This window comes from Chiloscyllium plagiosum, chromosome 3, assembly GCF_004010195.1.
Source record: "Chiloscyllium plagiosum isolate BGI_BamShark_2017 chromosome 3, ASM401019v2, whole genome shotgun sequence".
NCBI lineage: Eukaryota > Metazoa > Chordata > Chondrichthyes > Orectolobiformes > Hemiscylliidae > Chiloscyllium > Chiloscyllium plagiosum.
In genome coordinates, this window is record NC_057712.1 from 100,909,380 (window position 1) to 100,932,688 (window position 23,309).

Genomic DNA, 23,309 nt, shown 5'->3' on the forward strand with positions numbered 1-23,309 from the left:
GGGGAGTCCAGAACTAGAGGGCATAGGTTTAGGGTGAGAGAGGAAAGATATAAAAGAGCCCTAAGGGGTAACTTTTTCACGCAGACAGTGCTACGTGTATGGAATGAGCTGCCAGAGGATATGGTGGAGGCTGGTACAATTGCAACATTTAAGAGGCATTTGGATGGGTATATGAATAGGGTTTGAAGGGATATGGGCCGGTTGCTGGCTGGTGGGACTAGATTGGATTGGGATATCTGGTCAGCATGGACGGGTTGGACTGAAGGGTCTGTTTCCATGCTGTACATCTCTATGACTCTAAGAGAAAATGTACAGAGAAAAAGGAAGAAAAACATTCTGGTTGGATCATCTAGGATATCTTTCTCCACATAAAAGTATCCAGCCTTCACTGAAAAATGTTAAAAATTAATTACTGAACTTTTATGGCATGATGAGGTAGATAGTTATTTGTGACTATTTTAATCAATTGATTGAACGTTTCAATAGGTCAGTATGAAATTAATAGATTTTTATATGATAACGAGCATTCATTTTTACATTAAAGGGTTAATAAATTAATTTTTTTAAAAACACGTAAATATTTCTGTGCATAAAGTGACAAATGAGCTGGTAGAGGACCACCATCCTTATTATCACTTTTTATTTTAATGGTGAAAACTTGCAGAACATCTTTTCCTGAATTATGATCTTTCTACAAACACACTTCTACAGTTATAAGAAGATTTTTCATAGACTTGAAGTTATATATGAGAGCACAAATTTCTTCTCTTTTTCTGACTCCCACCCTGTCGCCCCCCCTTTACTGTTCCTCCCTGAATCATGCATCTTCTGTGTGTGAAAGGAACCCCATCATCAGCATTCACCATGAATGAGTGATCAGTTTGTACAAAGAATAATCTAACTGTTCTCCTCCCACTGTACTGGAAACTCAGCAGAAGGAAGTCAAACTTGTCGCATATTTCTTGGAAGCAGAATGTGTCCCTAAAGGACATTAGTGAACCAGATGAGTTTTTCTCTGACAATTGACAATGGATTCATGGTCATCATTAGATTCTTAATTCCAGGTTTATTTTTTTGAAATCAAGTTCCACCATCTGCCGTGGCAGAATTTGAACCCGGCTACCCAGGACATTACCTGGGTCTCTGGCTTAACAATCCAGTGATAAGACCACTAGGCCGTTGCCTTCCCTATATTTCTGAGCTATTACATTTTTCCCCATTACACACACCCCAGGCCTCTATCAGTAACACTTTAAGATATCTGCTGGAGGGCAGGCAATATTCACTATCTCCTCCAGCTCCACAATCCACCAAGCTATCTCCACTTCTCCCATTCTAGCCTTTTGAGCATTCCTGATTTTAATCATTCCAGCGCTGGCAGTTATACCTTCAGTTGTCCAGGTCCCTCACTTGTTCTATCTTAAATCGTCTCACAACATGATACTTAGCAATATGTGTAGCCCATTCAGCCTTTCATGTCTGTTTCACCAATCAATGAGATCATGGCCAATTGGGTTGTGGTCTCAATTCCACTTTCTTGTCTGCCCCCATAACCCTTAACTCCCCTCTCTGTCAACAATATATCGAAGTCTGCATTAAGTAAATTCAATGACCTAGCCTCCACTGCTTTCTGGGGAAGAGACATCCACAAACTAACAACCCTTTGACAAAAAGAAAAAATCTCCTCCTCTGCACTTATTTTTGTGTCCCCGAACCCCACTAGAATTGTGTTCTAGTCTCCGTCAACAAGAAGGAACATCCTTCCAGTATCCACCCTTTCTATTCCCCTTAGGACATTATATGTTTCAATAAAATCACTTTATTCTGATAAACTCCAATAGGTATACACCAAACCTGTTCAATATTTCTTCATAAAATAATCCCTTAATCGCAGGAATGAGTCAAATAAATCTTCTCCGAGCTACTCTTTCAAATGTAATGATATTGCTTTTTCAAATAAGGAAGCAAAACTACACACATTACCTCTGATATAGTCTCACCAAGGACCTGTCCAGCTGCAGTGAATCTTCCCTTTTTTTATATTACATTCCCCTACAACAAACTTGAACATTCATTTGCTTTTGATCCTGACACCAATGATCTTAGTTTGTGCAGAAATCTTTGACGTGGCATCTTATAAAATGTTCAGAACCCAAGTACACCCTCTGTACAGATTTCTTTTCATCCTCTCTTCCTCACTTTCTGGTTTAAAGACATTCCTTAAAAGGGAAAAAGGAAAATTTTGGCCAATATTTTAATTTGCACCCTATGACTTCCCTAAGTGACTTAGTGTCAAATGTTTGTTGGTAATGCTCCTGTGACTCACTTTAGGAAGTTTTACTATATTAATGGTGCTATATAAATACTGGTCATTATTATTGTTGTAGCTAAGGAATTAATATATTCCTCTTTTCTGAACCACTGCTGATGTGGCACAAGCTGCAATCTAATGAGAACACACTAGAATTAGCAGGATTTCCTCTGACTTTGGCTGTTTTGGTTATATGTCAGAATTTAATTTGTGTTGTTTAAGAGAATCATAAAAGTTGTGCATTGGAAGAGGCCATTCAATCTGTTGCAGTAATAATGATGTTATTTCTTGACCCAGAGCTATGTCCTGTACTTTCATTTTTCTGCGTTATCTCCATGTCTTACTATTATTTTATTCCTTGTAGGTTGCCTGAGTTTGAATCTCAGCCTCAACTGATATTAAGCCGTTTGATTCCACTCAACCATTCATTAACATCACTCTGGTTTGCACTGCAAGCCTAGTAACTTTTCCTTCCACTCCCCCATATGTTGCCCACACAAGAAGGAACCAACTTGCCAAATTAAGAGGTTCCCCCACAAGCTGAAGGTTGGTACAATAAATAGTTGTGAGCCTGAATTACTACAGAACTTCTCATGGAAGAACCAGGAATGTTGTCAATTGTTCTGTAGAAAACCATCGGATGCAATACAACTCTCTGCAATTAGAAGGAATTTTCTGAGTGCAGAGGTTTTAACCAGACAAGGAATAACATGAGGAAGAATTGCAAAATTACCTTGTGAAAAACTTGAGAATTATCTATTTTGTGGTAAGTAATTATAAAGTCAAGTCAGCATCGTTAATGAAATTCTGTTTCTTTCTTACCTGGATTGAAAAGTGTAATGCCTTTGAGATATGCATATTCTTTGTTGCTGACATCCATGTTCCAGAGCTTCATAAGAAATATCTTCACTTTTTGAACTTCTGCTAGAGAAGTGGCATTCAAGACTGTCTCCGAGTTCTGCCCATCTATCACTTTCTGATTCAAGAGAATCTTTCTCAGCAAGCTGGGTGCCACAGCCTCAGCCACCTCAAAGTCTACTCTTTCCTGAGCTAACCCCAAGACAAAGAGTGGAGCCCAGCAATTCTGCACCAGCAGGACCTGATCCCCTTCAGGTAGTTGGCAAAAAGAGGGCAAGTTCTTAATGAAATTCAAAGTCTTTAGAAGCACCTCTGAGGCTCGTCTGCAAGTGAGTTCTGGCGTTTTGAGAACAACTTTTCTTCTAAACTCACAGGAGCATCCAGGAGCTGAGGAGTGATGGTGATGTCGATAGTGGCACAAGCTTGATTCGCTGGGATGATCTTTGTTGAGAATGCTGTATAGTATGCTGCTCTGTGATCTCTGCCCACAGTGGCATTTATCAAAACTCACTGACTGGGATACACAAGCCATTGTTAACTGCCTGCAATCTCACTGAAGCTTATCTGCCTTCACAGTCACTGAACTCTGTTTTATAGGCTCAGTGAAGCCCCTGCTGTAAAAGTACCTTGAACTTCACCTGCCCTCGACTACCATTTATAGACAAGTGAGGCGTGGCTGATTATTACATTTCTTTTTCAATGTTGATTGGTTGCCCAATTTCTCTGAATGACAGAAATAGTGAGAGCTTTATCTCCACAAGGCTAATAGAGGATATATTATTGGTCATCATGTATGCTGCTGTGAAGGAGACATCCGTACCTTGGTACCAACAACCTCTTCATGCTGCCAAATAAGGTGATGTAATTCTTTTACAATCATAAGAGTTTTATCAAATTCATGCTGTCCTTGAAAACAACCAAGCCAAAAACGCAACGTTTAGCTGTCAGTTCCATTTCCTATGGAAGTACTTAAATTATCTTGGTGTCAATGTTAAAGTTAAGATTTAATTGATGTGTGTCTGAAAACCTGGCAGTCAGTAGTGCAACGCACTGACATGCTGTATTTTACAATTGGGTAACGTGGGTTCACATCCACAACGCCCCAAAGGGGAAACTTCAGATTTATTTCGACCAGCAGGGGTCAGCTCTGGAGCGAAGGTCAAGAGCTTCCCCAAAAGAATGAAAAATCACAGGGTCAAAAAGCAAAGCCTTTCCTGACAGCTTGCAAAAAGCATTCATATGATATGGAAGCAAGTCAGCTGCCTGTTGAGACAACATTTTCAAAGTTTAACAGGGCAGTCATGCCACTGTGGCTCAGTTCATAAAGCAGATTGATCCACACAGACTATGTAATACCTTTATTTCATTCCCTCATAATTGATCTCTAAAATTAAAGTGCCAGTAACATTGTCACTCCCTCATTTAGACTTTTCTTTTAATTCATTCACCGGATATGGATATTGCTGGCTCGGCAGCATTTATTGCCCATGTCTAATTGCACAAAAGATTGTTAAGAGTCAGTCACCTTGTGAGCCTGGAGTTACATATAGATCTGACCAGGTAAGGACAGCAGTTTCTTTCCCTAAAGGACTTTAGTGAACCGAATGAGTTCTTCTCCTAACAACAACAATTTCATGGTCATCATTAGAATTTTCATTCCAGATTTTATTGAATTCAAATTCCATGATCTGTCAGGGTGGAATTTGTACCAGGCTTCCAAAATACTTCCTGGGTCTCTGAATCAATAATCTAATACCACAAGACCATTGTCTTCCCTGGCGGGACAAACAAGATGGTCGAGTGCTCACGACAGACATCTGTTCAATAAAACTGGGCATGAAACAACGATTTATGTAGGTAAGCGTAAAATAATTTTCATACTTTATGAAGATTGCATACAAATAATTTCTGTCTGTCACACTGTGGTCCTCCTCATCCATGTGAGGTAAAAACCCACTTGAACATCTCCTGACTATGTACACAAGGGCTGATAGTCAAACCCTAGAGAGCTGCCTCAAGCCAATTGTTCCAAGTGGGCAGCTCATCATTTATATGTGAATGTGATCTGTCCATTAAAATAGCAACAACCCAGCAGAAATAGATTACCAATTCTGGTTGGGTATATTTCTGAAGATTTCATATGAATCCCTGACTGGCAAACATAAAGCAGAGTTGGAATAAATGGGTCCTTTTCAGAGTATTGTGGACCAGGCGAGAGCCCTTCAAAATATTTTAGGAAGGTAGCCTAGCCCTAACGTTTTCTTATTTTAAAGGCAGATGTGAAGTGGGTATTCCAGATGTGATGCAACTCGTCAAACCACTTGACTTTAAGCAAACACAGTTTACTAAAAAACTACAGTTAAAACCTGAGCATAGGAAAGCGGAATTTAGAATAACGCGACCATTGGAAAACTCAACCAACCCGATCCAGTAGCTTACTAATTAACTGTTCCAAAACAGTAAAATCCCATAAACACACTCCTTGCCAAAAGGTAAGTTCAAACACAGATTCTCACAGGCAGGAGGAAACAACATCCAGAGAGAGATTTCAAAGTAAGTCAAAGGAATCCTTTACTGAAGCTAGGCTCTCTCCTGGAATCACATGTCTTGTGACTGCTACAGCTAAAAACAAACTAGAAAAAGACTTGAACTGAGAGAACTGGTCACTCCACTTCCATTCCTGATGAAGGGCTTTTGCCCGAAATGTCAATTTTCCTGCTCCTCAGATGCTGCCTGACCTGCTGTGTTTTTCCAGCACCACTCTAATCTAGACTCTGGTTTCCAGCGTCTGCAGTCCTTGTTCTTACCCACACCCCTTCCATTGTTAAATTAGCACCTCTGCTTTTACGACCTCTCTTCAAAAAAACCAAGGACAAAATAACCTTTTTAAAGTGACAGCATTGTCACAATAGTGGTGGGCAGTGACGAGCAGGGTGCCGTAGGGTTCAGTGCTGGGACCTCAGCTGTTCGCCATATACATTATCGATTTGGACAAGAGAATTGAATGCAACATCTCCCAACTTGTAGACGACATTAAGGTGGGTAGCCGTGTGTGCTGTGAGGAGGATGCTAAAAGACTGTAGGGTGACTTGGACATTCTAGCTGAGTGAGCAAATACATAATGTTGATAAATGTGAGGTTATCCACTTTGACTATAAAAATAGGAAAAGCTGATTATTATTTGAATGGCGGCAGTTTAGGAAAAGGTGAAGTACAATGAGACCTGGGTGGCATGCTGGCCTTCATAGGCAGAGAATTTGAGTGTCAAGTAAGGATGTCTTGTTGCAACTATATAGGGTCTTGGTAAAGCCACACCTTTAGTATTGTGTGTAGTTTTGGTCTCCTTGTCTGAGAAAGGACATTGAGGGAGTTCATTAAGGGTTCACCAGACTGCTTCCCGAGATGGCAGGACTGACATTTGAAGAAAGACTGGATCGACTGGGCTTGTACTTGCTGGAATTTGGAAGAATGAGGGAGGATCTCATAGAAACTTGTAAAATCTTGATGGGACTGGACAGGTTAGATGCAGGAAGCATGTTCCCGATTCTGAGGAAATCCGGAACTGGAGGTCACAGTCTAAGAATAAGGAGTAAACGATTCAGGTCTGAGTTGAGGAAGAATTTCTTCACTCAGAGGGTTGTAAACCAGTGGAATTCTCTTCCATAAGAAGCTGTTGGGGCTAATTCATTAGATATACTCAAGAGGGAGCTGGACATGGCCCTTGTGGCTAAAGGGACAAAGGGTATGGGGAGAAAGTGGGAATGGGATACTGAGATTGCATGATCAGCCATGATCATATTGAATGGTGATGCAGGCTCGAAGAGCCAAATGGCCTACCCCTGCACCTATTTTCTATGTTTCTATGTAACACCCACATTGAATACCTCATCCCGGATACTCCTAGCATTGTTCCATCTTCTAGGTGCACACTGCCTTTCTGTGCCAATTCGACAATAAACAGACTCTGTGGATCTGATATTCACATGGAGGCCATAATTTGTCAAAGAAGCCAGCAAAGCATGTGATAAGTAGACCTTGCTGATTTCAATGGCTAAATGTCATCTGAGAGCTGGAGACTATACCTCACAGTTAGTGGGGAATTGGGACCATGATATAGTGAAGAGTGGGGGTGAGGAGCTAAGGGGAGCTTGGAATAGACCATGACTGGGATGGTTGTGGCATTGATCAGGCTATAACCCAAGTAGTGGTGGTGGTGGGGTTTATGTAGCCTGTTCAAGGAGCACTCCTGATGCTCATGGCCCACAAAAGCTGAAATTTTGTTAAAAATTCAACTTACCTGCTCGGCCTTTTCTAGAAATGGATTTGACTTGTGGCAGGTTTGACCATCCTAATTCCCTTAATTCAGATCTCTGGTCGCTTAATAAAGGTTGGGTACTTCTGGGATAACTGAAGCAATTGTTGACTTCTGTGTCATCACCAGGACCACCTGTTTTCATCTCCATAATATCAGAAAACTTTGTCCCTGACTCATCTACTACTGAAATCCTCAGTCATGCTTTTGCAACTTCAAGACCTGACTATTCAAAGCATTTCTTCGGTTTTCCACATACTGCTCTCAGTAAACTTGAAGTTGTCTAACTGTCTGCTGTCCCATGTCTTATGTACGAAGTCCTTTCAGCCCTATCCTAGGTTCTACATCCTCATCTCCTGAACCAAAGTAATCTCCAACTACTGCACAATAGTTTCATTCATGATGCTACCCACTCAGCTTTATGTAGTTTTCTATTTTTCTTGAATGCCGTCTACCTCTCAATATTCAAGTTCCAATTCTTGACCTCCTGCGACCATGTCTCTGTAATAACTATTATCTCAAACTTATTTACTTCGATGTGCACATTCAGATATAGAACCTTTAGTTTTTTTTTCCTTAATGTTATTATCTTTGTGATGTATTGTCTTGATTGTTCATGCATTCCTAGGTTTATTTTTCTAAATATTCATGCTAATCTTTCACCCACATTTCCCATATTACTCTCACACCATTTCACGACTCTTTGATATATCACAACTTTCCACATCCTTCCAGATTGATCCCTTGCCTCCATGATTTAATTTAAAACAATATCAATTACCTGGGGGCCAAAAATTGTAGATTGAAGATAAGAACATAAGAGATAAGAGCAGGAATGGGCCATTTGGACCCCCGACCACCTTAACAATTAAACAATATTGTGGGGCAACTGATAATGATTTAATTTCACTTTCCATAAGATCATAAGAATGCAGGATGAAAGGGGCAGAAGTAAGCCATTCAGCCCATCAAGTCTGCTCTGCCATTCAATGAGATTATGACTGATTCAACAATCCTCAAAATCACTTCCCTACCTTTTTCCCATAACCTGATTCCCTTACTCATTAAAAGTATGTCTACCTCAGCCTTAAAAATACTTAACGGTTCAGCCTCAACATTCTCTGTGATAAAGATTCCACAGATTCACACCCTCTTGAGAGAAGTAATTCTGCTTAACTCTGCCTTGAAAGGGTGACTTTTATTCTGAGATTATAGCCTGTATTCCTAGACTCTTCCACAAGGGGAAACAATCTTTCCTCATCGAACCTGTCAAATCTTCTAAGAATTTTGTATGTTTCAGCAAAGTCACCTCTTATTCTTCTAAACTTCAATGAGTACTGACCCAACCTACTGAACTTTTCATAAGAAAGTCCATCAGACTAATGGACCTTCTCTGGACTGTCTCCAATGGAATTATATCTTGTCTTAGGTAATGTTCCAGTTATGGTTTGATTAGTGCCTTGTATAGTTTTAGCAAGACTTTCGACTATAAAAGCAAAGAACTGTGGATGCTGGAAATCTGAAACAAAAATAGGAAGTGCAAGAAACGCAATAGGTTTGGTAGCATCTGCAGAGAGAAAAACTGAATTAATGTTTCGGGTTTGGTGACCATTAGTCAGAACTGAGCTGTGAAAGGGTGATATTATGCTGATGAGGGATTGGGGAGTAAGTAAACTACATGGAGGTGAGGCCCAAAGAAAGAGAGAAAATATGGATAGGAAAACAGATTGCCAATGCTAGCCTAAGAGAGACATAAATATTAGGTAGGGTGCTAATGAGAATTTTTAACAGTTGAAAATGGTTAGCTGTTCTGGGAGCAACCCATATAAAACAGGACCTGGTGTTGGGATGGGATGGGGGCTGTGGTGACAGACATAGAGGAAGAAGGTGTTTGCATATGAAATTGCTAAACTCAATGTTGTAGAGCCGTGCTGCGTAGAAACAGGCCCTTCGGCTCACCATGTCTGTACCCACCAACAAACACCAAAGTATGCTATCCCATTTACCTGCACTTGGTCCATAGCCTTCTATGCCCTAGCACTTTAAGAACTAACCCAGATGCTTCTTAAGTGTTGCAAGGTTTCCTACCTCCACCATCCTCTTAGGCAGCACATTTCATATTTCTACTATTCTCTGGGTAATTGTTTTTCTCAGATCTCCTCTAAACCACTTCTCACCTTAAACTTAAGCCCTCTGGGCCTAGGGAAAAGATTCTTATGATTCTGTCCATACCTCTCATAATTTTGTATATCTCAATCAGATCACCCCTCTACTCCTCTGCTCCAAGTAAAACAAACCCAGCCCATCCAGTCTCTCTTGATAATTGGGATTTCTCATCCCAAGCAACGTCCTGGTGAATCTCCTCTGCTTCATCTTCATTGTACAGAACAATCTCGATTATCCGAATGAGACGGGCAGGGTGTATTTTGTTCAGATAACTGGTTGTTTGGATAACTGATCTGATCGTAAACAAAGGAAGCCATACTGAACATAATTACATAAAAAAGCCTGTTTACAGAGTTTTTTCATTCAATCGATAAAATGTGTACCAACACTGGATATTGCTTAAAATTCATATTTTACGAATAAAATCACTTTTTGGCTAGAGTTTGACTGAAATCTGTGAAATTTTGTACCAACATTTTCCTCGGTTTTATCCATGTCCTCGATAGCAGGCCAGCAACTTTCTGTTTGGTGTTGGCCTGCCATCCAGAGGAACTAAGTGTTGGCCCCCCCTCCTTAGCGACTGCCAAGCCCTGAGAGAGAGAGGTGCAAAATACAGGGGGAACACAAGAGAGAAGGAAGATTTTTTCACTGACTTCTGTTGCCAGCCTCTCATTAACTTTTTTAAGGGGGGGTAATCTTCGTGTTTCCTCCCATCAACTTTTCCTCCTGTTTATTTTCACATGTGCTAACTCACTATGATTTGCCTTCCCCCATCAAAAAATACTACATTAAATTTTCTTGTCAGCTGAAAGATATTGAACTACTTATTGTTTGGAAAAAAAGAGTTGTCATGGGAAACAGGAGGAAAAAGCAATAGAAATGAGAAGTGCAAACGCATTTTTTAACTTAACTCTCCCGAGAATGAGCTAAGGAAACAAATTGTTGGGTTTGCAAAATGGAGCGAGTCAATGTTGAGAGGGAATCTTGCTGTTCGAACGCACAGCTCAGGCTTGTGTGTCCACAGTCACAAACCTTTGTCCTCAGGGAGAATATGTATCGGAGAGCCTTTTTATAAAAGTGTAAGACTTAACTCTAACATCGCATCTCGAGTATATATTTGAAGTTAATTATTTATTAAATCAATTAATGGCACAAAGCTCCTCTGTTCTCATCATCCAACACTCCTTAATCTTACCCCTTCTTGCCTGTCAAGAGGAACAAATTTATGCATCACTCGCAACAACTCCTTGAACACTATTGTGCCCTTTCTGTGGAACAATTGCTACCAATCTGTACTTCCCAACTCCTGTCTGTTAGCATCATAATTTCCTTTTCCCGAGTTAAATATTTTCCCATGGTAACTGCTCCTTTCCCTCACCATGGCTGTGGTAAGTGTGAGGCTGTTGTGGTCACTGTCACCAAAGTGTTCTCCCAAAGCGAGATCTGATACCTGTCCTGGCTCATTGTCGAGCACCAAATCCAAAGTGGCCTCTCCGCTCGTTGGCCTGTCTACATACTGAGTAAGGAAACCCTCCTGAACACATCTAACAAAAACGGCTCCATCCAAACCATCGGCACTAAGGAGGTTCCAATCAATATTGGGAAAGTTGGTGTCACCCATAACAACAACCCTGCTACGTCTGCGCTTTTCCAAAATCTGCCAGCCTATGAGTTCTTCGATCTGCCTACTGCTATTAAGGGGTCTGTTCCCTAATGAGGTGACTGCTCCCTTACTGTTCCTAATCTCTACTCAGACTGACTCAGTAGACAAACCTCCCTTGGCAAGCTTCAATTCTGTAGCTGTGATACATTCTCTGATTAGCAATGCTACATGCCCTCCTCTTTTCCCTCCTCCTGTTTTTTTTTAAATGTTCTAAGACCTGGAACATCCAGCAACCATTCCTGCCCCTGTGAAACCCATGTCTCTGTTATGGCCACAACATCATATTCCCAAGTACTGATCCATGCTCTAAGTTCGTCCCTCTTATTTCTGACACCAGGCTTTCCCCTGGTAGGCTGTCCCCACCAGCAGTTTCCAAAACGGTATACTTATTGCTGAGGGGAACGGCCACAGGGATCCCTGCTCTGTCTGTCGGTTCCCTTTCCGCCTCCTGACTGTAACCCAGCTGTCCTTATCCTGCACCTGAGGAGTAATCACCTCCCTGTATATCCTCCCAGTTTCCCCCTCAGCCTCCCGGATGATCCGCAGTTCATCCAGTTCCAGTTCCCTAACTCGCTTTTCAAGGAGCTGGAGTTGTGTGCACTTGCTGCAGATTTGGCCAGCAGAGAATTCTCATGTCTCTCATCTGCCACATTCTGCAGGAGGGACATGCAACTGCCCTAACATCCATATCCCGCTACTCTGAAAGCCTACACAGTACTAAACAAGGAAGAGAAAATAAAACCTGAAAAACTTACCGTGTGTACAGATTCTTATAAAGGCTAGAGGAGGTGGGTGGGAGGGAAGCCCTATGGTGTAGAGTCTCGGTTTAGATCACACCCACTTAAAAAACAATCACTGACCTTCCCAGCAGGCTCTGCTTCTTCCGCTCTCTGCTCCCACCACCCAAACTCGAAACGTTTCGATAACCGAGGTTGTTCTGTAATCACATCCTTCCAATGGTGTGGTGACCAGAACTGCATACTGTAATCATCTGTGGCCTAGCCAATGTTTTATAAAGTTATAACAAGGCTTCCTTGCTCTTTTATTCTACATCCCAGCTCACGAAGGCAAGCATCCTGTATGCTTTCTTCACCACCCTGTCTATGTGTGCCAACACCTTCAGGGGTCTATAGACTTGAACACCAAGATCCCTTAGTTCCTTAGTACTCCTTAGGGACCTACCAATCAGAGTGTATATTCATCCCTTACTAGACGGGTGGAGAGTATTTTGTTCGGATAATCGAATGCCAGATAACACAGTTTAACCAAGCATTGGGACCTTGCGATCTTACCAGATAATCCGAAAGTCAAATAATTGAATGCTGGATAATCAAGGTTCCTCTGTACCAAGTTCATCTGTGTGTGGCCAAAGAGACCAACAGAGTAGGACTAAAAGATTAATCAGCAGAAAGAAATTACAGTATGAGAGGAAGCTGGTTAGAAATGTAAAAATGGACAGTAAGATTTTCTACAGGGATCTTAAAAAGAAAAGAGGAAATAAAGTGAATGTTGGTCCTCTAAGAATGAGAATGGGGAATAGTAGATTTTAAGGAAATGGCAGACAAATGAATAACTAGTTTGCCTCTGTATTCACTGTGAAGGATACAAAGAAATCTCAGTAACAGCTGTATATTAGGAGGTGGAAGGAGAGAGGAATTTGGTGAAATGACCATCACTAGAAAAGTACTAATAAACAAACTAATGGGGTTGCCCAGATGGGCATCATTCTTAAGGTCTTAGAAGAGGTGGCTACTGGGGTTGGTTAGCTAAGCTAACTAGATGGATGGTTTGTGGTGTAGAGTGATTCCAAAAGAATGGCTTCAATTCCAGCACCATTTGAGCTTATCTTGATACAGTCTCCTACTCACACTCTCCCTTGCATGAGGTTTGGTGATCCAGTTCTCTTTCTCAGAGAACAGCCAGCCCTATTGTCCAGTATGACTGTGGCAACTTTACTTTAAATTAGCTAACAGATACATTCACAAAATTCTCAGGATTCTGGAGAGGTTCCATTAGATTAGAAAGTAACAATTATAGCCCCCTATTTAAGCATGGAGACAGGCAGAAAACAGGAAACTATAGGCCAGTTAGTATGTTGTGTATTGTGGGGAATGAATTGGAATTGCTCACTAAGGAGATTATAGCTGGGCACTCAAAAACCTATGGTAGTCTGTAAATCAGAATGGTTTTGTGAAATGAAAATCCTTTTGAACCAATTTGAGGAGTAATATGCACTGTGGATATTTATCTGTGTGTGTGGTAGGAATTGACACACTGTAATTGGATTCCCAAACTTGTGACAAAGTGTCACATCAAAGGCTATTGATAGAGCAGAAGCTTATGATATAGGAGTAACATTTTAGCATGGATAGAAGGTTGGCTGACTGGCTGGGAGAAAAGAGAGGTATACATGGGTCTTTTTTAATTGGCACTGGTGCCTCAATCTTTTACAATTTGTGTCAATGACTTAGCTAAGAAGAATAAAGGCATGGCAGCTAACTTTTCAGATGACCACAAGGGTAGGTAGGAAAGTATGAAGTGAGGATATTCACAGATGATTGCACAATTGTGACTCCTCAGATACTGAAGCAGTCCATGTTCAAAAGCAACAAGATCTGGACAATATTCAGGTTTGGGCTGACAAAGTGGGAAACAATATTTGCACCACACAAATGCCAGCAATGACCATTTCCACTAACAGTCAATCTAACCACTACTCCTCAACTTTCATGATGTTACCATCACTGAATTCCTACTATCAACATCCTGGAAGCTACCATTGATCAAAAACTCAAGTGGACTAGCCACATAAACACTGTGGCTACAAGAGCAGGTCAGAGGCTGGGAATACTGCCAGCCTCCTGACTCCCCAAAACCTATCCACCATCTCCAAAACATAAACCAGGAGTGTGGTGAAATATTCCCCATTTGTCCAGATGAGTGCAGCTCTAACAACACTCAAGAAGATTGACACCATCCAAGACAAGGGCTTTTGCCTGAAACATCGATTTTCCTGCTCCTTGGATGCTGTTTGAACTGCTTGCTTTTCCAGCACCACTCTAATCCAGGATCTGGTTTCCAGCATCTGCAGTCATTATTTTTATCTCCAAGACAAAGCAGCTTGTTTGATGGGTGGCACAGTGGCTCAGTGGTTAGCACTGCTGCCTCACATTACTAGGGTCCCAGATTCAATTCCAGCCTAGGACAACTGTCTGTGTGGAGTTTGCACATTCTCCCTGCGTCTGTGTGGGTTTCCTCCAGATGCTCCGGTTTCCTCCCACAGTCCAAAGATGTGCAGGTCAGGTGAATTGGCCATGCTAAATTGCCCATAGTGTGAGGTGCATTTGTCAGAGAGAAATGTGTTTGGGTGTGTTACTCTTCGGAGGGTCGGTGTGGAATTGTTGGGCTGAAGGGCCTGTTTCCACACTGTAGGGAATCTAATCTAATCTAAACATCCACTCCTTCTCCACCAATGAAGTTTGGTAGCAGCAGTGAGTACTATCTGCAGAAATTCACTTATGATCCTTAACACTATCCAAAGTCATGACCAGTACCATTTAGAAAAGCAGCAGATACATGGAAACACCATGACCTTCAAGTTCCCCTCCAAGCTACACACCATCCTGACTTGGAAATAGATCCCTGTTCCTTCACTGGGTCAAAGTCCTGGAATTCCCTACCTACGGACATTACGGGTCTGCCCACAGCACATGGACTGCAGCAGTTCAAGAAGGCAGCTCATACCACCTTCTCATGGGCAGCTAGGAATAGGTAATAAATGTCGACAAGCTTGTGACACCCACGTGCCACAAGTGAATTTAAAAAAACATTTTTTCTGTCTCAGAGAGTTGTCTGACTTTAGATCCCTCTGCCTCAGAAGGGAATGTAAGCAGTGTCGTTAGATATATGTAAGATGGAAGTAGAGTCATAGATGTCTGCAGCACAAAGAAAAGGCCCTTTGGCCTACCAAATCTGCGCCAATCAAAAACAACTCCCGAAACTATCCAAATCCCATTTTCCAGCCCTTGGCCCGTAGCTTTGTATGCCTTGACATTGCAATTGAACATCTAAATACTTAAATGTTATGAGTGTGTCTCCCTTAAAATCATAGAGTTTCAGATTCAACTCTGGGTGAAAAGAAAATTATCACATCCCCTCTAAACGTTTTATTCTGGGTATGAAAAACTGAGCTTCTTCCCTCCAGAGAAGATAGGTCTGGTTAAAGACAGTATGAAATAGTCTACTTTCTTAACTTAAATTACCTGGGTTGTTGAACTAAGACCTGGCTCAATTGTCTCTGTCTGTTAAAAGAGGATGACGTGCAATGTTGAAGGGCCCCTGAAGATGGGAAAGGGAAATAAGCAAGAGAAAGCTTTTTCTGTTAAAAAAAAATAGTTACTTTGTTTGTGTAACTCAAAGAAGACTCTGCAATTTGGCATTCCACAATATCTGATTGTGTGTGCAGTATACAGCCCTCTCCTTTATTTGTCATTTCACCATGGGCAAAGTCCAAGATCAATATATGTTTGCTTTGGCTTCCTATTGGAAGCATTGAACATATTTATTTCCTAAAAGGCAGAGCAGGTTCTGGCTAAAGATAAGCTACTGTGTCTGACCTGCAATGCACTTTAGTACGTGCATCCTTGCTCACTGCAAGTAGCTTTTTATCACTGATGTCCATCAGCTAACATTTATAATGATCCCATAAAAGGAAATGTGATCTCCTTTCTGAAGGCTGCTATTTTCTGATAAAACTGTCATATCATATTATAAATTTCCATCTACAGTGAGAAGCATGAATTGTGAGATCGAAGTAAATTAAACTTACAAATTGTTTTGCAAATTGTTCAATTTTTTTTTTGGAACTTAACTTCAGAATTTTCCAATGTGGAAATTGGTGGCATTTTAAAGCCAAAGTCAATAATCATTCTAAGGGCACAAAATATTTATCATCTTGGCAATAATACAAAAATCATAGTAAGTTCCAGATGGTGGAGGTTGTGGAGAGGGAAGCACTGCTAAAGGACAGTCTGATGGCAGCCAGCAAAAATGATGTAAGGCCAAGAACCTTGGCCCCTAGTCACTCCATATTCAAAAAAGTGCAGATTTTGCATAACCTTTTGTGGGGTAGTTTGTTTCGAGGCTACATGGGCAGCAGAAAATTGGAGCGAGCAAGTGTTCTTTCCAGAGCAGTTCACAATACCTGAAGAGAACAATAAGAGACATGGTAGCTCCTCTTTAATGTAGAGGGGCCTAATGCTAATTTTGCATAACCACAATTGATGGTGGCAATAGATCCAAGGAAAATGAGTCATTCCATTTTTTAGGTAAATTTGGGACCCCAGAAGTCCCTGAAACAGGTCCATTTTGCCTCAGTGTTCTCACTTTAAAATAAGGCTAGTAATAAACCATTTCCACCCAACCATTTCTGCACAGAACCCTATACATCTCCATAGACACTCCCCGCCACCTCACCGACTGCCATTGACATCCCTCCAACAAGTCCTAGCCTTCACTTTTCACCCTATGCAGACTACTCCCCCAATGACCCCAATTTGACTTAGCTTGTTCCAAGTGTGTTGTCTGTGCTCCTTCTTTACGCTGGGTACATTCCCAGCAGTGGCTAACACATTATAGTCTTGGCCCACTGATTGTCCAGCATCTCCTGGAGATGTGACCTTGCCCCTTAAAGAAATGGAAGCCCCAGTTTATTGTTTGCTTAATGGAAGTAAAATCAAGTTAGTGGATCCCAAAAAACTGGATTGCTGCAGTTTTCAAGCCTGTCACTGGGGTCAGTGCCACCTGAACAATATCCCAGTCTAAACATTTCACACATCTACTTTGCCGTTCATTCATTCATTAACTTCTCAAGGACCAACATGTCAATTTCCAACACACAACTGGATTACAAAGTCCGTTTTCTCTGCTTGTTCTTTTCATAAGTTTTCTTATTTTAACAACTTTGTCTTTCTGTCTCTGTCTCTCTTCACCCTCTTAATTCACTCTCCTTCTTTTAACACTGACATCATTGTGCCATTATTCCTTCAACATTCCAGCAATTTTCACAAATGTAGTGTGATGTGGAAAATGAATTAAAAAGGCTAACTAATGTTACTTGCTTTACGATGCCCATTAAGAGTTTCTAAGCCAGAGAATCTTTCTGTGATGTCTTTACAAGTTAATGATCTTAAGAAGAGTTTGGGAGGTGACACAAGACATAAGAATGTAGTTTAATTGGTTTACACCTCTCATTTAAATTCTGAGATGAGATTGTTGTCCTGAACTTTCTTTTCCAGGGCATACATTCCTTAATCTGTACATATTGCAGAGTTCATGCCATAGCTTTATTTTTATTTTGTGTTCATTATATTTATTATATTACAAACATTTCTAAACAAACTTACATTATCTTTTGTTTTGTAAAAAGGTGAAAATCTATATTTTAAAGTAGAATGTACTAGGATTGTTTGCTTGTTTAAATCATTGGTTTGCAATTCTGTTTGCCATAATAGACAATTTGGACTTGTACATGGACTATGCTATGTCTCCTGATCAAATGAGTCACAATCTATTCTTCAATATAAGGACCAATGGATATGACTTCAAATCAGTACTTCTGATAATGATTGAAAACAAAAGCAGTAGGAATAAGCAAAGAAAAGAAGAATACAGAATTCTGGAATGAAGGCATTTGACCCTGACTCTTACACAAAATAATCCAATGCATCTCATTTTCCCACTTTTTCCCAATGCCCTCTATTTTTTTATGTTCTTCAATATTTAATGCCATGTTTGTCACTATAATATAGACCAGGGCAGGAACAATGGGAAGAAAAGACAGGCAACTTGCAAAGGTGAGAATGGACAGCTGAATAATGAACCATAGCTGAATATTGCCAGTCTCTGAAAGTGGACTGGGAGGAAGGATACTTCATAAAATGGGGGAAGAGTGCTGACCATGTTCTCACTCCCATGGGATATTACCAATGCTGCAAAATTCAGTAAAGTTGCTCCTAATAACTAATTAAATGGTCAAGCAATGACCAATTCCCACCCTAACTAGTATTTTACATGAGGAGAACAACATGTCAACCAAGCAAATTTCTTGGAGGAAAGAGGAAGGATGAGGAGTCCTCCTTTATGGAACCCAAAGCAACCGGTTGGCAATGTCTGTCCTTTTAGCTATAGTGTTGCCACTACAGGTTACATATGTTTGATTGTCAGGGCATTCTTGACTGGCCCCTTCATGACACCTAAATAAATTTACATTGCATTCATATAGAATTGCCCTCTCTTCTCCCTGCAATCTCAGTCCAGGATATGACAATCAGGAATGCTGCTGAGGTTACCAAGTTTCCAGTTATTTGATTGACTTGACAGCTCTGCAAGATGGACCACTGTCTTAAATTGGTGGCTTCACCCGTATGGTGCCAAATCCACATTTGTTTCCAGTGATAGGACTATGTACCTGCTGTGAAAATTCCTTGGAGTGGAAAGAATAGAAGGACTGAAATTGGGAGCATCAGGCAATATGTCTAAGTAATTGGAGGAAGAAACTTCCAGGCCCAATTTTCTGGTAATTTAGATTCCCTGGTTTAAGTAGAATAGGATCAAGTTTTCCAGTTCCTGCATTTTCTGAGGAACTCATCATCAGGTATTCAAGCAATCTATTCAAGACATGTTATAAGGCTCATTTATGAAACTGAACAAAACAAACTCATCCAATTCCTTGACTGTCACTGAGTCAAAATCCTGGAATTCATCCCGAACAACATTATGGATCTACCTACAGCAAATGGACTGCCGCAGGTGAACAAGGCAGCCCACCGCCATTTTCTCAAGAGCAACTAGGGAGGGCAATACGTTCTGGCACAGCCAACAACACCCACATCCCATGAGTGAATAAAAAAGACAGGGATTAGTGCTGGGGCCATAATTATTAACAATGTGTGCAATCATAGACTCAGATTCATACTGATCTTCAGCCCAGATTTACCTGGACCGTCTCAGACTCCTCCCTCCCCTTCCTAGACCTCTCCATTTCTATCTCGGGCGACCGACTCAATACAGACATTTACTATAAACTGACCGACTCCCATAGCTACCTAGATTAGATTAGATTAGATTTTTAGATTACATTACAGTGTGGAAACAGGCCCTTCGGCCCAACAAGTCCACACCGACCCGCGGAAGCGCAACCCACCCATACCCCTACATTTACCCCTTACCTAACACTACGGGCAATTTAGCATGGCCAATTCACCTAACCTACACATATTTGGATTGTGGGAGGAAACCGGAGCACCCGGAAGAAACCCACGCAGACATGGGGAGAATGTGCAAACTCCACACAGTCAGTCGCCTGAGGCGGGAATTGAACCCGGGTCTCTGGTGCTGTGAGGCAGCAGTGCTTACCACTGGGCCACCGTGCTGCCCAAACCTCCTCCCACCCTGCCCCTGTAAAAACGCCATCCCATATTCCCAATTCCTTCGCCTCCGCCGCATCTGCTCCCAGGACGACCAATTCCAATATCGAACAACCCAGATGGCCTCCTTCTTCAAAGACTGCAATTTCCCCTCAGACGTGGTTGATGATGGTCTCCACCGCATCTCCTCCACTTCGCGCTCCTCCGCCCTTGAACCCCCCCCCCCCCTCCAATCGCCATGAGGACAGCACCCCACTGATCTTCACCTACCACCCCACCAAACTCCAGATACATCGTATCATCCTTCGTCATTTCTGCCACCTCCAAACAGACCCCATCACCAAGGATATATTTCCCTTCCCTCCCCTATCAACATTCCAAAAAGACCACTCTCTCCACGACTCCCTTGTCAGGTCCACACCACCCACCAACCCAACTTCCACTCCCGGCACCTTTCCCTGCAACCGCAAGAAATGCAAAACTTGCGCCCACACCTCCCCCCTCATTATTCATCCTCTTTGTGAAAAAGTTGCCCCCCAGGTCCCTTTTAAATGTTTCCCTACTCACCTTAAACCTATGCCCTCTAATTTTGAACTGGAGAAAAGACCTTGACTATTCACCTTGTCTATTCCCCTCATAATTTTATAAACCTCTGTAAGGTTGACCCTCACTTTCCAATACTCCAGGGAAAAAAGTACCAGCCTCTCGTTATAATTTAAACTGGTCATCCTTATAAATCATTTGTACCCTTTCCAGTTTAACAATGCCCTTTCTATAGCAGGGCAATCAGGCGCAGTACTCTAAATGTGGCTTTACCAATGTCTTGTACAGCTGTAACATGATGACACAATCCTGTACGCAATGCTCTGACCGATAAAAGTAAGCATGCCAAATGTTTTCTTCACCAACGGTCTACTCGTATCTCTATTTTCAAGGAACTGCACCCCATGTCTCTGTGTTAGACAACACTCCACAGGGCCCTACCATGAATTGTATAAGTCCTACCCTGGTTTATCTTACCAAAATGCAATACCTCATGTTTAATTGAATTAAACTCCACCTGCCATTCCTCATCCCATTGGCCCAGTTGATCAAGATTCCATTATGGTCTTAGATAACCTGCTTCACTTTCCAGCATAACACTAATTTTGGTGTCATCCACAAACGTACTAACATTATTTCATTTTTCTCATCCAGAACATTTATATAAATGATGAACAACACTGTATTGAGCACCAATCCTTATAAGTGCATTGCTGGTCACAGGCCTCCAGTCTGAACAACAACCTTCTACCACCATAATCTACCTCCTACTGTCAAGCCAATTTTGTATCCAATTGGTTGGCTCTTCCTGGATCCCATGTGATCTAACCTTACTCACCAGTCTAACATGCAGAACTTTGATGAAGGCCTTGCTAAAGTCCATGTAAACAATGTCTACCACTCTCCCTTCATCCATCCTTTTGGTCACCTCTTCAAAACGCCCAATCAAATTTATAAGACACAATTTCCCACGCACAAAGTCATACTGACTATCCCAAATCAGTCCTTTCCAAATGCACATAGATCCCATCTCTCAGAATCGCCTCTAATGACTCACCTGCCAACATTAGGCTCCTTGGTCTATAGTTTCCTAGCTTTTCCTTGCAGCCTTTCTTAAATAATGACAGAACATTAGCCATCCTCCAGTTTTCTGGCACCTCATCTATTCATGATTTGGATGAAAGAAGTGAGTGAACTGTTGCCAAGATTATTGATGACACAAAAATAGGTGCAAAGGCAAGTGCTGAGGATGACACAGAGTCCACAGAGGGATGTAAACAGCGTAAGCAAGTAGTCAAAAACTTGGTAGACAAGTATATTGTGGTAATGCACTTTGTCAGGAATATAAAGAGCTGAAATTCAAATGGATAAAAGATTGTATAACATTAAAACAAATTAAATTAAAGATCAAAAATGTCATTCAACAAAGGCAATGGAGTAGGAACGGTTGTAGAAAAGAAAGAAAGCATTAGTCCAGAGTAGGTGTTAATGGCAAAATTATGAACAGTTCTATCTGAAATCAAAAACATAAAAACAAGATAGACTGGCCTTGGCTAAAAGAAAACATCCAAATGGAGGACAAAGTTCATGTCAGAAGTTGTTTAACTGAACGTTGAGTCCAAAAGGCTGCAAAGAACCGAACTGGATGATGAGGTGCTGTACCTGCAGCTTGTGTCAGTAGCTAGAAGACAACAAAGTGATCTTGAGAGCAAGGTGCTGAATTAAAATAGCAATATCTATCACATTTCTACTTCCCTTCAGTTGCTAAGATGAATCATATTTGATTTGAAATGCTAACTGTTTCTCTTAACTGATAGCGCCAGACCTGCTGAGTTGTTCCAGCACTTCCTGTCTTTATTGGCAGACAAGTTTCTGGGCCGATGCGCATTTTATGAAGATGACTTGGACTAGAATCTGCTTAATCAATTCTATGTGGTTGTCTAGAATTTAAAGAAACAAATTATTCAAGGAAGGAGATAGACTGTCATTGTGTATACGAAAGTAAGGAGGACTAATGTTTAAAACTGGTTGTAAGTCCTTGTGATAGTGGCGGTGTGCCTACAGTGGTGTTAAATTTGAATTTTCACAATACTGATCTAATGAATCAGATACAGTAATACAAGTCCTTAATTGCCAGGATGATGCATGACTCAGAGAAGCAATCGGACCAAGCAGTTGTTACCACAATATTGCCGCTCTTGTTTTTCTTAGTAGTGAAATTTGCAGTGGACCAGGAAACCATTAAAGTTAATTTAGTGAGATATAACTATTGCACCTTGTTTCTTTTGCAGCCACAATATTTTGGTGGTGAAAAGATCAGATACTGATCCAGTGGCAGAGACAGTATGGCAGGATGGTTCCACTAGTAGATGAGACAAGGACTCAAGGACACACCATCAGAGTGAAGGGACGACCCTTTAGAACTGTGATGAGGAGGAATTTCTTCAGCCAGAGGGTGGTGAAGCTGTGGAACTCACTGCCACAGAAGGCTGTAGAGGTCAAGTCATTGCGTGTCTTTAGATAGATATATTCTTGATTAATAATGAGATCAGGGGTTGCAGGGATAGGGCTGGAGAATGGGGTTGAGAAACATGAGCCATGAACAATAGTAGAGTAAGCATGATTGGATGAATGGCCTAATTGTGCTGCTATGTTTTGTGGTCTTATGGATAGGATGTTGTTCAGATTTGTGAGTGTTGTCGTGGCTCCACTCGTCCAGGGAAGTAACGATCACAAATAATCACATTCCTAACAAATTTTGCACATGTTGGAAAGCTTCTGAGTTACAACATTCACATGCTGTACACTGTCCTAATACTGGTGTGAATGAAGATTTTAAAAATTCATTTTGAGGGACGTGAGCATCGCTGGCTGGCCAGCATTTATTGCCCATCCCTATCCGCCCTTGAGAAGGCAGCAGTGAGCAATTCACCTGCTGTGGTTGACTCACAATGCCATTAGGCAAGGAATTCCAGGATTTTGATCCAGTGACAGTGAAGGAATGGCGATATATTTACAAGTCAGGATGTT

The 23,309-nt window shown here is 41.3% G+C and overlaps 1 protein-coding gene across 1 annotated transcript in view; it reads right to left on the reverse strand.

The window, feature by feature from the left end:
- The window catches only part of LOC122548667 (nuclear receptor subfamily 0 group B member 2-like), a 5,582-nt gene extending 1,826 nt beyond the window's left edge, over window positions 1-3,756 (reverse strand). The window contains exon 1 of the mRNA XM_043687500.1: window positions 3,134-3,756. Coding sequence (XP_043543435.1) covers window positions 3,134-3,701 — 568 coding nt within the window. The 5' untranslated portion in view covers window positions 3,702-3,756. The remainder of the gene's footprint in view (window positions 1-3,133) is intronic.
- Window positions 3,757-23,309: the final 19,553 nt, after the last annotated feature.